Here is a 12,828-nt window from a genome sequence, read left to right as displayed (position 1 = left end):
CATTTAGCTGGATTAGAGCAGACAGTATGGCCCTGATTCATCAATGAAATCCGCGCTCGCTGGACGGCGTACTTTCGCGCTTCCAGCGAGCCGGTTTCCTGCGGTCCGGAGTAAAGTGCGGTCGTACACTCGCCCCCTCACTGCCAGCCGGATTCCTGCCTTGATAATAATGAGCAATAGGGGTCGCGAATCTGCCAATTAAGGCGATTAGATTTCCCTCACATTTTTATGCAATCTTTTTGTTCAACCCACTGAATTAAAGCTGAAAGTCTGCAGTTCAACTTCATCTGAGTTGTTTCATTTAAAATTAATTGTGGTAATGTACAGAACCAAAACTAGAAAAAAGTTGTTTCTGTCCAAATATTTATGAACCTAACTGTATGTCAGGACTTCTGCTTTACTTTTTTTTATATAAGTGCGCTGTAAAACATCAGTTACTGACTAGTGCAGGTTTTGGATTTGTGGTATACTCAGTTCAGAAGACTAACTACATACATTAGCATTATGGATGGGAATTTAGTGCTGGTAGTTTTCATCAGAAAGCACCCATTACTGAAAATGATAACATATCTCCGCCCCCCTGCCTCCAACTCACATTTCCTGGTAACACTAACAATCACACAAATTTATTTAGTAACTTCACCCTAAAGTTAACCAAAATGTACCGCCTTTTTAAGCAAGACTCTCAAAAGGTCTAAAGGTTTGGGGTATTTTTAGTTTAGTCCAGGCAGATGAAATATTGATTACATTTATTTACTAAAAATGTGATTTTATATTGATGTTTCCAACAGGTCATAATATTGTTTTTTTTTATAGCTGGCTTGTCTAATCATTTCAGTTTTGCACATTAGTTGGTGTTTGAATTCTTTACATATACAAATATATCTTGACTATTTTCCTGTAGAGTATAAGTCTTAAGTTTTAAAAGTAGAATATATGTGGATGGAAAATATGGAAGTGCGTGGAAAAAATCTGCCCTTTAAAGCCCTCTATGTTCTTATTTTTATTTCATGTGTAAATGACCCTAAGATTTCAATATGTATGAAAATGTTAGAGGTTTTGCTGACCAATGAGATTTGTCTAATAAACAGTATTCTCCCCAGAATTTTTTTTTAAAGTGGGTTGGAAGAAGCTGTAGGCAGGTAGCCCCCTGTATTGTGATCCAACTCTTCAGCAACCGCTGAAAAACAGCCGTGTGGTTACTGAAAAGTGCTGGGCTATGCACCCGTCCAAAAGGGGCTGGGGAGAACATTGATGAATATGTCATGCAGCTGCATTATATTATTATACCTCACAATATTTATGCTGCATTAGAAAAGGATGATGTGGCAACATGCTGAATGGAAGCATGAGGAGAAATTTCCTAAACTGAACATTTGGATGGACAATTGCGTAGCTCACCTCCTTAACAAGCCAAGCATGAGAGGGTTTGGAGCTGCACAGTTGGGAGTGCAACTGGTTTTAAGTAAAGGGGAACTCTACTATCTATTGAATATTGTGTGAGAAGTTTGGATTTAAACTCTTAAAGGGACTGCTTATAAGCGATTCATAAGTGATTGATGCAAGTTGCAATTTTGAACAGTTGCATTTTGAACTTTATGACTCGATGTTGCAATTGCAACAAAGTGAAATAGAATAATACATAAACTTTTCTATAATATACATGGGTAATTTGTCAATGGATTATGGAAACATACCACAAACTAAATATAAAAAATCATAACTTTATTACAGCAAAATAAAATAACAAACACATGTAAAAACAATTTTCACTACAGCTGAAAGTTATTATCAAAAGGTAAACTAAGGTAAAAAGGCAACCTAATGGATGAATATTGACGGATCTTTGGGAGAAACTTTCAGTGACTAAATCTTCTGGCCACCATCTCATACCTGAGCCTTAAAAAATATTCATTATTTGTAGACCCAAACTCAAGATTCACAATGGGAGTGGAAAGAATGGATTTTAAATATGAACACAAACAATATAACATGAAGCACAATGTGTACCGTCTTAATAAATAAAAAATTTCAGCAAAATCAGATTTTAAAATAAATACATTATAATACTGTTGAGAAATGATAAAATATACAAAGATATATGAAAAAAAAAAAAGATTCAGATTTTGCATAGGATCAGAGTGCAAAGTACAAGGATGCCTGGATAGACTGCCTGTTGCACTGCTCTTATTTTCCATTCACGTTTTTACAAGTCAAAGCCTCAAAAATTACCTGGTGCATCAGAGAATAGGTGGGCACGTGAATCTATTCTGTTGTAATCGGTCAATTATCAAGCTTGCTTTTGCATAGTATAAGCAAATTTTTTTTAATTCTTTGTAAGCTCTGATCAAAAGCAGATTTAAAATTTAGGCAGAGGTTTTAAAGGGGATCTACCAGTACTACAATGGTACTGATAATTAGTGAAATTGAAATTTCCTGAACTTGGCTCTAAATATGCAAAGTACAGGTTGTACTCCAATGTACACAAGTCCAGTATTATCCCCCAAAATTATTTTAAGCTGGGTGGGAGGAAGCTGTAGGTTGGTGGTTGCCCCCATATTGTGGTTCAGCTTTTCAGTAACCACCCAAAAACAGCTAGGTGGTTACTAAAAAGTGCAGAGTAATGTGCCCAGCTAAAAGGGGCTGGGGAGAACACTGAAGTCATGAGCATATCAACATTTAATACATTTTATTTCTGGAAATTTTATTTAAAGAATAATGCAACTGTCATTCAGTTGGTCCATTGTTCATTGAGTCAGACATACATCAATTTAACTATTCAACAATCTTCTATTTAATATTGCTTATGAGTTTATATTTCTAAAACATACAGGGCTCTTTTCATAAAATAGGAATCTGATATTACCTGGGAATGTTTGGTGGGAATCAATTACTGTCATTGAAACATTCTCAATTCTGGCTTCACTGCCTACATACGTTTGATCATGAAGCATGAGGTAACAGGTAAGGATGGCAGCAGCCTTAGGGTTGGTACTGACAACAAAAATTCAGCACTATATACTATAGTATGATAACCAGTTTTTAGGAAACAGTTCAGACAATGTATTTGGCAAAAAAAACAAACATGGTTCCAGACCTTGAGCTTACAACAAGCAATAAGAAGAACATTTCCAAACTTGTTTACGCCCTGTCCTACATTCTCTTTTAACATTGTGAGTGTGTCCCATATATTGATGTGAATTACAAAGTAGCTAAAACAAAATAATAGTAACCAAATATCTTTGAGTAAGTAACTTTAGCATGAAATAAGCTCCTAGTTACAGGAAAGTTGTATACAATTGTTCTCATGTGTAAGGCTTCTCTTAATGTACTATACATTATCATGGTAACAGCAACAAGGCACAATAGAATAACTTTAGGCACAATTGTATAGTTAAAAGTAAATTTTGGACTTCATACGGTAAAAAATTTTGGAAGAAAGTAGGCTGTATAGCTCAAATCACCCATTAGGTTTTAAAGAGGTAAACAACTGTTTCCTTTTTTCTTATCCCATCCGTCTTCTCACTGTATTTGTGTGATTTTTTTTTTAGTGATCACAGATTGAAACACACAGCAACCAAAGTGCAAATGCACTACATGCAGGATCTTATGAAATGCTGATTTGTACGTTCATAGGTAAGATTATCTGAAATACAGCCTGAACATGTTTGTCATTGTTTATACATGAGCAAAGAAACATTATAAATGCTACAAAGAAAACAGCTTTGTATTGGACCCTTAGAAGTGCATTCAGCTGATAGGTCAGATAATTATTTTATATTTGAACAAAGTGCACATGCCAACATTGTCTCCATTTCATATATCAAAACTAAAGCAATATATATTATATATAAATATACATGACATGTGGAAAGTTACATATCTACAGAAATTTGAATAAACCTTTACAGTAGTTACATTCATACTGTTCACAAACTAAACATATCTTTATGTGTGAAGGACCTGAAGAAGAATTGTCTATCTCCATTCTAATAATCACATTCCCGTCAGAAAATTAATTGCTAGCAAACAGTATATCCTTTTAGTAACTCAACCCATTGTTCCACACAACACAGGATCTTTTACATGAACAAACTTGGGTAAGGCACAGCATTATACAGCCATACAGCCTAATATATAAAACAATGTTTGTGGCAGATGCGTGTGGGTTCCTAATGAATTTTATTATTACCTTTGGCATATTAGTTGTTGTAACCAATGCAATGATAGTGGTATCAATGTAGTAATTATATATATACAAGTTCCAGCTATTTACACACTTAGTTCTTCTAGCACAACAAGTACGGTGACCACCTTGATACATCTCATTAACATTTTGCTGAATATAGTTGTTCCACCTAGATTGTCAAAGTGTTTTTAAAATTTTAGTAAAGACTTTGAATGTTAAGTACCAAAGCTTGCAAATGTAAATCTTCTGATTCTGTTTTGGTATCTCATACAATCTCTTGCACAATTACAATGCACAATTTGTTCATGGTTGATTCCTCTGGTTAGGTTAGTGACATTATAAATGTCATGCACATTCTTAGCTAAAACTGGTAAACTCTAATTTGGTTGTTTTCATCTAGTCCCAGCTGTACAAGTCCGGCTCCTGATGTAGATCTGGATGGGCCTAGTGGTCTGTAAACTCAAGTCAAGGCGAAAAATATTGAAAACTACAAAAAAAGATAGAGATGTGTGTGTGTATATGTATGTATGTATGCACACTTCCATTGTGTTTTATACAGTGTCCCTTTGAAATAAATAATAATGCCAACATTTATAGCTCTTTTCTCCCAAAGGACTCAAAGCGCTTGTATGTTTTCCTGGAAACACTCGAATATGGGGAAAACTTGTAAACTTCATACATGCACCTAATGTCTTGGCTGAGATAATAACTTGGGACCCTCACATGTCCTAAACAAGACAAAATGCTAAAAGCTGTAGAGATGGGGATGACATGTTTCTAGAACCTCAGGACTATACAGATATTGCAAGCAGTTTAAAATATTGCTCTTTTCCAAGACTCCAATTTTTTTTTACAGATATTTTGTATCTTAGAGGAAAGTCTATAAGCACTGCACACTCTACGAAGCCGAGGGCAGTGGCGTGTTGCTTTCATTGCCAATATGAGGATTTATGCCACATTTTTGTAAAAATTAAGCGTTTGGTGCTTGGTTCCTTCAAAAGCCACCTCATCTATGAGCAATATTTACAGATAGGTAATATGAGAAGAGTAGACATTACTTTGATCTATTCAGAATCCCATAAATATTGCTGTGAGGGCCTTATTACCAAAAAGGATACACCTTAGGGTCATGCTTGAAGTTTTGCAGCCATTTCTTGTTGCTGTCAATCATTGCCTGAATGTTGTGTTTATCTGTGTACTTGGAATGAAATGATGCACTCTGCATCTCTCTGAGCTGTTCCCTGTAAGAAAAGTGGATTTAAAGTAATTATGCAAAAACAAAATTGTTACATAAAAAATAAATTGAAACATTTCTGAACTGTTATTTGTGATGTAATAAGTAGTAACATCCTAAATTAAACCAAAACGCATGATAAAAACTAGATAGCAAGGTAGCTGTACAACAGGGACCAGAAAAGGTATCCGTGTACCTTTTTTGGTCCTTCTGGTAAGGGACATGTATATTTTTTATATACTGTATATTTATACATATACACACATTCTCATAAGTAAATGTTTAGTTTTAAACAAAAAAAAAAACAAAAACACTATAACTACACAGCAAAAAAGAAACAAAATCAGATAATTTGGGTTCGACTTTTAGATTATCAAACAAAAGCCATACCATACCAAATTATACTGTCTAAAACAAGGAGGCAAAAAATATTTTGTAACATTAATGATATACAAGCAATGTGGGTTTTTCCCTATACCATCATGGGATATCTGACCCTATAGTCAGACAAGGTAATCCCTATGTAAGTTTAAGGAAAAATGGCTCAACTCCGGAAGCGTTTCGCTTACTGGCTTCTTTACAGGATGAGTAGAAACTGTTAACAGAACGTAGTGGTTCTTCCGTGGAAAGAGATTATTCATTATATGATTGCTAGCGTTCCAAATGAACTCCTAGTTCCAAAACAGATTTTGGAGTGTGGCTAAAAAAGTTCTGGTCCATGCCGAGTATGCAGCCAACCACCCACATAACATACTTTATTGCTTGTATACCATTAATGTTACAAAATATTTTTTGACTACTTGTTCCAAAGACAATGTCATTTGTCACAAAGAAACCCCTGCTCTTCTCTTTTCTTTTGGTTTTGTTCTACAGTTACATCAGGGGGCAGCTTTTTACATTATTATTCAGGAGGTGGAATTACTTTTACCCACTGTTACCATAGCAAACATATAACATCGCGAGAATCCCTAATTTGTTATAATTCACCACAATATACCCAAAAGCTTCTTTCAAAATGTAATGTTCATGTGAAAAACGATCTTACTCACCCCGCAGAAACATATCCAAGTTTATTTTCTGAGTGCAGAGATTGATCACTGAGTAAAGGAGAACTCCCTAAAAAATATCATAGACATTATTAATATGCCAGAAGGAGGGAAAGAAGGAAAAAGAGGAAACACAAGCTAAAACTGAAAAGCAGGCAAGACATTTATTAGTAATTGCTGCTATTGTGTCAATATGCTAATGAGTGTAATGGGCTACAGGAATTCTATGGAATCTTTGATACACAGTGGTTGCATATTTTGTATCCTGAGAAAAGAATGTAATGGGAATGAAAGTGAGGCATGGTCTTCTATACCGCGATAAAAAAATCATTCTACTAAAAAAAAATTGTACTGCTATGGAAAATTTTGTGTATTTTTTGTTATTTTTGTTCCAAAACGCTTGCCTTGTGCTATACTGTTGTATAATCTATTGTTTGTATAATAAAGAAATGAACTGGTACTTTAAAATTGGCTTTATAACCCTTCGTCAAAACAAGGGCAAAAAACAGATAGCAGCTTTTTTCCCCCAGTTTTTTTGATCCAGTACACACAAGACCAGGACCTATTGTAAGGAAAAGTACAAAGGCCATTACTGCATTCTAACCAGTTATAATTGACCTTTCACCTGTGTCACAATAATGAAACACCTGAGTCTGGTTTGCTATGGACAACTGAACATAACAGCTCTTTGTACTACCTATCATCTACGAGTTTTGCAAAAAATAATGTTAAATGAAACATTACAAGTTAATCAACTCAATTTACAATTTCATGTAATCTAAGTTGATTGACTTGTAACATAATAACAATAAATTAGAAAAATATATAGTTTCACAGAAAAGTTACTTTGAAATATTACTAATAAATTATGAATTTGATTAGTTATACTTACCTCACCGAAATTAGCAAAACCAAACTCCCCAATAGCAGTTATTAGGTTTTGTTTTCCAAATAAGCTTAAAAATTGACAATAACATGTACTAAAATACGATCATTTAGAGGTAGGCAGTCTTTCTTATTGTTTCTTAGAATGCAACTAAAAAAAAACATCCCATGAAGATGACAACCTATTATACACAGAGCATATCAGATTTCATTAGAAAGAATATATTTCTAAAGGTAAATGGGTAAACGATTTGTTATAAAGCTAAGGGATCACCACAGGCAAAATTACCCTTCTTTGAAAGGAGAACCCTACAACCTCCATGCTGACAGCTGTAAAAATGTATTCTGAATAGAGTGTATTTAAAAAAACCTGCAAAAAAATGTCCCCTTTTGTGGTTTGAAAACTGTGTATTATTTTTGCAAAATGGGCTTCCAGCATACAATATGAATTTCCAATATACAAACTGATCATTTATGTATATACACCAAGGCAACCTTTACAATGTGGCTATATTATCACTTTTTTAACAACAATTAAACAAGCCAATTAACACGTGTATAGGGTGAATAGGGTTGGAAAAGACTAAATGTCATATTCAATTTAGTTAAGCAGTTTGCATAGTTTTTTTATTATTTTATAAAATGTTGGAATGTTAACAAAGGAAAGAACAAGAAAAGAACATAGTTGGTCTGATTTATTAAAGCTCCCCAAGGCTGGAGAAGATGCACTTTCATCAGTGAAGCTGGGTGATCCAGCAAACCTGGAATGGATCTGGTAAAACATTTGCTAGCAAATGACTTTTGAATAAATCAATTCCAGGTTGGCTGGATCACCCAGCTTCACTGATGAAAGTGTTTCCTCTCCAGCCTTGAAGAGCTTAATAAATCAAAGTGTATATATAAGAAATAAAACCAGAAATTAAAGAGAAGGTTGCCACTGTTTTTATATCTGGTCCAGAATTGAAAACATTTGCTAACAAGTAGCAAATGACTTTTAGGAAATCCATTCCAGGTTTGCTGGATCACCCAACTTCACTTATGACAGTGTATCCTCTCCAGCCTTGAAGAAGCTTAATAAATCAGCCCGAATAAGTTGCATTGTCTCACCTGGAAAATACTTGTGCCACTTTTCCATCATAAGCGCATTCACAGACTGAGTGGCAGAGGAGGAAGCTTGAACACTTGAAGGGACCGGAACTTTCCAGGCCCATGGAGAAGAAGAGCGGAGGCCCATCTGACGGTCCATTTTGGACATTGATATATAAGCAGATAGAGGGATACCTGGAGCTGAAGAAAGCTTGTTCTCTGAATGAAGCACTGAGCTATGTTCAGACCTGAGTGGATCCAGTGATGACAAAACACTATTAAGCTCAGCTGTAATATGATGCAATGACTGAGTAAGATGCTTCACTTTCATTGGAAGACAGTCCAGAGATCCTATCAAATCACCTGCATGGACAAGAAAGAGATGGAAATAAAACCTCGGCACCCTTGCATTTATGACAGAAAATGCACCAGAAAATTGTTGCAATTACAAATGCTTTGGTATTGTCATGTTTATTTCTTTTGTTGGCACTGGAAGAACACAAAAAAGCAGAGAGAGAAAAAAAGAGATTCCACAAAAAAACGTCAAAAATGGCCTAGACAAAATTTTAGGCACTCTCAAATAATACTTGGTAGCACACCCTTTGGAAGAAAAAACTGATGTTAATCGCTTTCTGTGACATTCAATGAGTCTTACATCTCTCTACTGGAATCTCAGATTTGAAGGTTTCCTTTACCCAAATGCTGTTTTTAGATCTCTCCACAGGTGCTCTATGGGATTTAGATCTGGCCATTTAATATCTCTCCAGCGCTTTGTCCTAAACCATTTCGGAGTACTTTTTGCTTTGTATGCTTTGGGTCATAGTACTGGAGTAAGACCTATGATCTCCAGCTGAGACCCATCTGTTTGACACTGGGCCCTACATTGCGCCCCAGAATTCTTTGGTTGTCTTCAGACTTTATAATACCATGAAAACATTCAAGACTTTCAGTGCCTAAAGCAGATAAGCAACCATAAAACATCAGTAAACCTCCTTCATGTTTGACTGTATATTTTCTTTCAAGGCTTATGTTCAGTATAAAGTGGACTAGCCAATGTGTGACATCCGCTCATCCTCAAACCTGAGATCAACTGAGATGTTAGCTTGTGACCAAGCCTATATTTATATAATTTCCCATTATCCCTAAATCTGTTATACAAGTCATGTCAGCACTACAAGGAACTCAGGCTCCATTACAGTGTACATTGATATTGACTAACATATTTCATGAACTGGAGGCTTGTTCAAACAGGAATAAAGGTGGAAAGAACACATGAAGTTACATACAAATGGGGCTAAACCCATTTACAGTTCAACAAACCACCTAAACATAAGTGAGAAGCTACGGCTTTTAACAGTATAAAGCTTTTTGCAGATAAAATATATTACATATGTATATTACAACTGTGTATTTAGTAGAGTTCTACTTTAACTCCATCCACAAGAATTTTCCATAGCAACAGGCTTGATCAATTATTCCACTCACTTGCTCTCTCTTTACTTTGTACTCTCACTAATTCAAATAAAAGCATCAGGGTGTGCTGTGGATGTGGCTGATTGCCATATAGTTATTTGTGTGACTAGCGGAAGAGATTTTAACCATTTGTTGGCTCGAACTTCAAAAACCTTAACATACAAATAATGCCTTTAACCACCGTGTTATTGACACATCTATCTGCAACTACCATATCAATTAAACTCCCTAAGAGACAACTTAGCATTATGTGCCATATTGGTACCCTGTGTCAGTTCTTCTGCTTCCCCTTGCAGGAATGATCACCTAATTGGCATGCATTCTGTGCTTACCATATATGAAGCTTTGTATAGTTTATGCTCGTATGTGGGATGAATACATGCTTTAATACCATCACCCTTTCTGTATTTCTATCTCATTTTCTGTATCTGCAGATTTTTTAAATATGGAATTAATTTAAAAATGCAGTAATGTTACCTAAAGATGTCAAATCTTGTTTGGATAACAGCTCTTTTATCCATTAAAACCCATTTAAAAAAAATTAAAGTATTTACTGTTAATGAGATTCAAACTGCTTTAGCTAAATGAATGATTACACTTTCTGGCAAGAGAAATCAAGGTATAGCTGTATATGTCAGTAGGCAAATTTGTCTTTTTCCCTCTTTAGGTATCCATAGTAAAGGTAGTAAAATAAATCTGTCATAATTTTTAGATTATTTTGCTACAATTTACAAAAATTTGGGCATAATTATGAGCATTAGAGACCCAGACTTTTATAACAGTAGGTTCAAATCCAAGGAACTTTTGGTAAATCTTGTAAATGTATTTTAGGGCATGCAAACAAATATTTTAAACATAAACACTATAAAGCAGTGTGTTTCAACCTTTTTAACAAAGGAGAATCCCCAAAATAACTTAAGGTCCTCATGGGGACCCCTATAATTACTATACCCACAGCTCACAGTACATTGGCCTGGTGGTCATTGGAATGTATGCCTCCTACATTGCTGGCCTGTGGGAAGAATGTCACCTTTACAGATACCTCAAAAAGATCATCCGTGTCAGTTAAACTGACCTGTGAGTCACAAATTGCTCATTGCTCAAGGAACCTTTAGCAACCCCTGGATGAACCCTGGTTGAAAAAAACTGCTATAGAGAAACACTCCATAAAATACTTTGCAATGTAAAGACAATAAATTCAAAAAGTATACAAACTTTTTTTGATTACTTAAAACAGTAGGTTCATTCCATGATTAGACTGTGCTTCTATCAGTTACAGAGGATGACAGAAGACAACTGAAAAGTCTCTATTCAATAGGTATTTTGCATTGTTTGCAAGATCCAGCTGATATTTCAAAAAATAATAATTTTTAAACAATATAAAATAATTCTAAAACTGTCTATTTCATTTAAGTAAAGCTATGATGAAGGGGATGTTTTATTAAAAAAAAACTCGAGAGGTGCTAAATGTTGGAATTGCTAGTATGGCTGACAGCTGCCAGCAGCAAAATGTGCTGTTGTGTGAGCAGCACAGGATCTTACCATACAAAGGCAGGCGTGCACGTGCCCTAAATATCTATTCCCAGCAATAAGTACACTATATTAATGTCATTGGTAAAAAAAAATAATATTAATAATAAAATGAAAAAAAAAATGTATTTTTAGGGCCACATTGGTATTAATTAGTACCTCCAGTATTTCAATATCTGGTAAATATTCCTTCATTTATATCTTGGAGACACAAATAAAAGTCAATCTCTTTGAAGAAAGAGGAAGTTCTCAGAGAATTGTCTTTTTGGGACAACGAAAACATTTTGGATAGTCTGGTAAAAAGTCTGAAGGTGTGGAGAGGACACAGACAGCAATAGAAAAGCTAACGTTCTGATCTTTCATTACACGCCACATTCAAAATAAAAAAAAAGCTGTTCTTAAAAATACTTTATATTTTCTGTAGTGCAAAAAGTGTGTGCATTCAGCAGAAGAAATGGATATATTCAAGATTGTTATACTTTCAATGTTTAAAGACTTGAGCTGATGAAAAGTGATCCGTTTTCATGGAGTACATAATAGTTATAACAGAGTTTACAAAAGATAATAGTAAATGATTAAATCTCACATTTGTGTCCGTCCATGCTCATCACACTGCTCGTGTCATCAGAGTCACTAACGTCAAACGTCACAAACTTTTTACTTCTTCTGGCTTTCGGTGCCTCCTCTTCAGACATCTGAAAATGGTTAAAAAGTTATAGACTCTGATAAAAAAAAAGAAAAACTTTGTCTATCAAACTGATGTATGTTCTTACACAAACTCTTACACAAATGTTTTAAATATGCCACTCAAATGTATTTTTTGAGCTCTGTGAAATTAGGGTACATGGTGCATAAGGAACATTTGGTGCAATTAAACCATGAATAACCATGCTCCCAAACAAAACATTTCTATGTAGCATTGCCCTTAATATTTGAAAATTCTATATTACAATTCAAGTTGGTCCCCCAGGAGGAGTTCATTCTACCACACAGAGACACATAGTAGATTGCATGAGACACAGATATCATGACATTAAATGTTGTTACTATATAAACATAAAATGTTGTTAATAAATACTATAATAGAAATATATATATATATATATATATATATATATATATATATTTTATGTTTATATAGTAACAATATTTAATGTCATGATATCTGTGTCTCATGCAATCTACTATGTGTCCCCGTGAGAACAGTTCTGTGTGGTAGAATGAACCCCTTCTGGGGGACCAACTTGAATTGTATTATAGAATTTTCAAATATACATATAAAGTTGAGGATGAATAGTAACCTATCCCTTAGCTAAAAATAAATAAATATATATATATATATATATGTATAAATATATATACACACACACACACACACACACACA

The 12,828-nt window shown here is 34.6% G+C and overlaps 1 protein-coding gene across 2 annotated transcripts in view; it reads right to left on the bottom strand.

Annotated features, from left to right (window-relative positions):
• Positions 1–1,706: 1,706 nt before the first annotated feature.
• Positions 1,707–12,828, bottom strand: part of CEP164 (centrosomal protein 164) — a 54,364-nt gene continuing 43,242 nt past the window's right edge. For both annotated transcript variants that reach the window (XM_072425577.1, XM_072425578.1), the window contains 5 exons: positions 12,030–12,138; positions 8,462–8,803; positions 6,473–6,539; positions 5,308–5,430; positions 1,707–4,641 (listed from right to left, as the gene is read on the bottom strand). In XM_072425577.1, the coding sequence (XP_072281678.1) occupies positions 4,551–4,641; positions 5,308–5,430; positions 6,473–6,539; positions 8,462–8,803; positions 12,030–12,138 (732 nt within the window). In that variant the 3' untranslated portion in view covers positions 1,707–4,550. The remainder of the gene's footprint in view (positions 4,642–5,307; positions 5,431–6,472; positions 6,540–8,461; positions 8,804–12,029; positions 12,139–12,828) is intronic.

The sequence above is a fragment of the Pyxicephalus adspersus genome, chromosome 11, assembly GCF_032062135.1.
Source record: "Pyxicephalus adspersus chromosome 11, UCB_Pads_2.0, whole genome shotgun sequence".
Lineage (NCBI taxonomy): Eukaryota > Metazoa > Chordata > Amphibia > Anura > Pyxicephalidae > Pyxicephalus > Pyxicephalus adspersus.
This window is presented reverse-complemented; position numbering and strand designations above follow the sequence as displayed.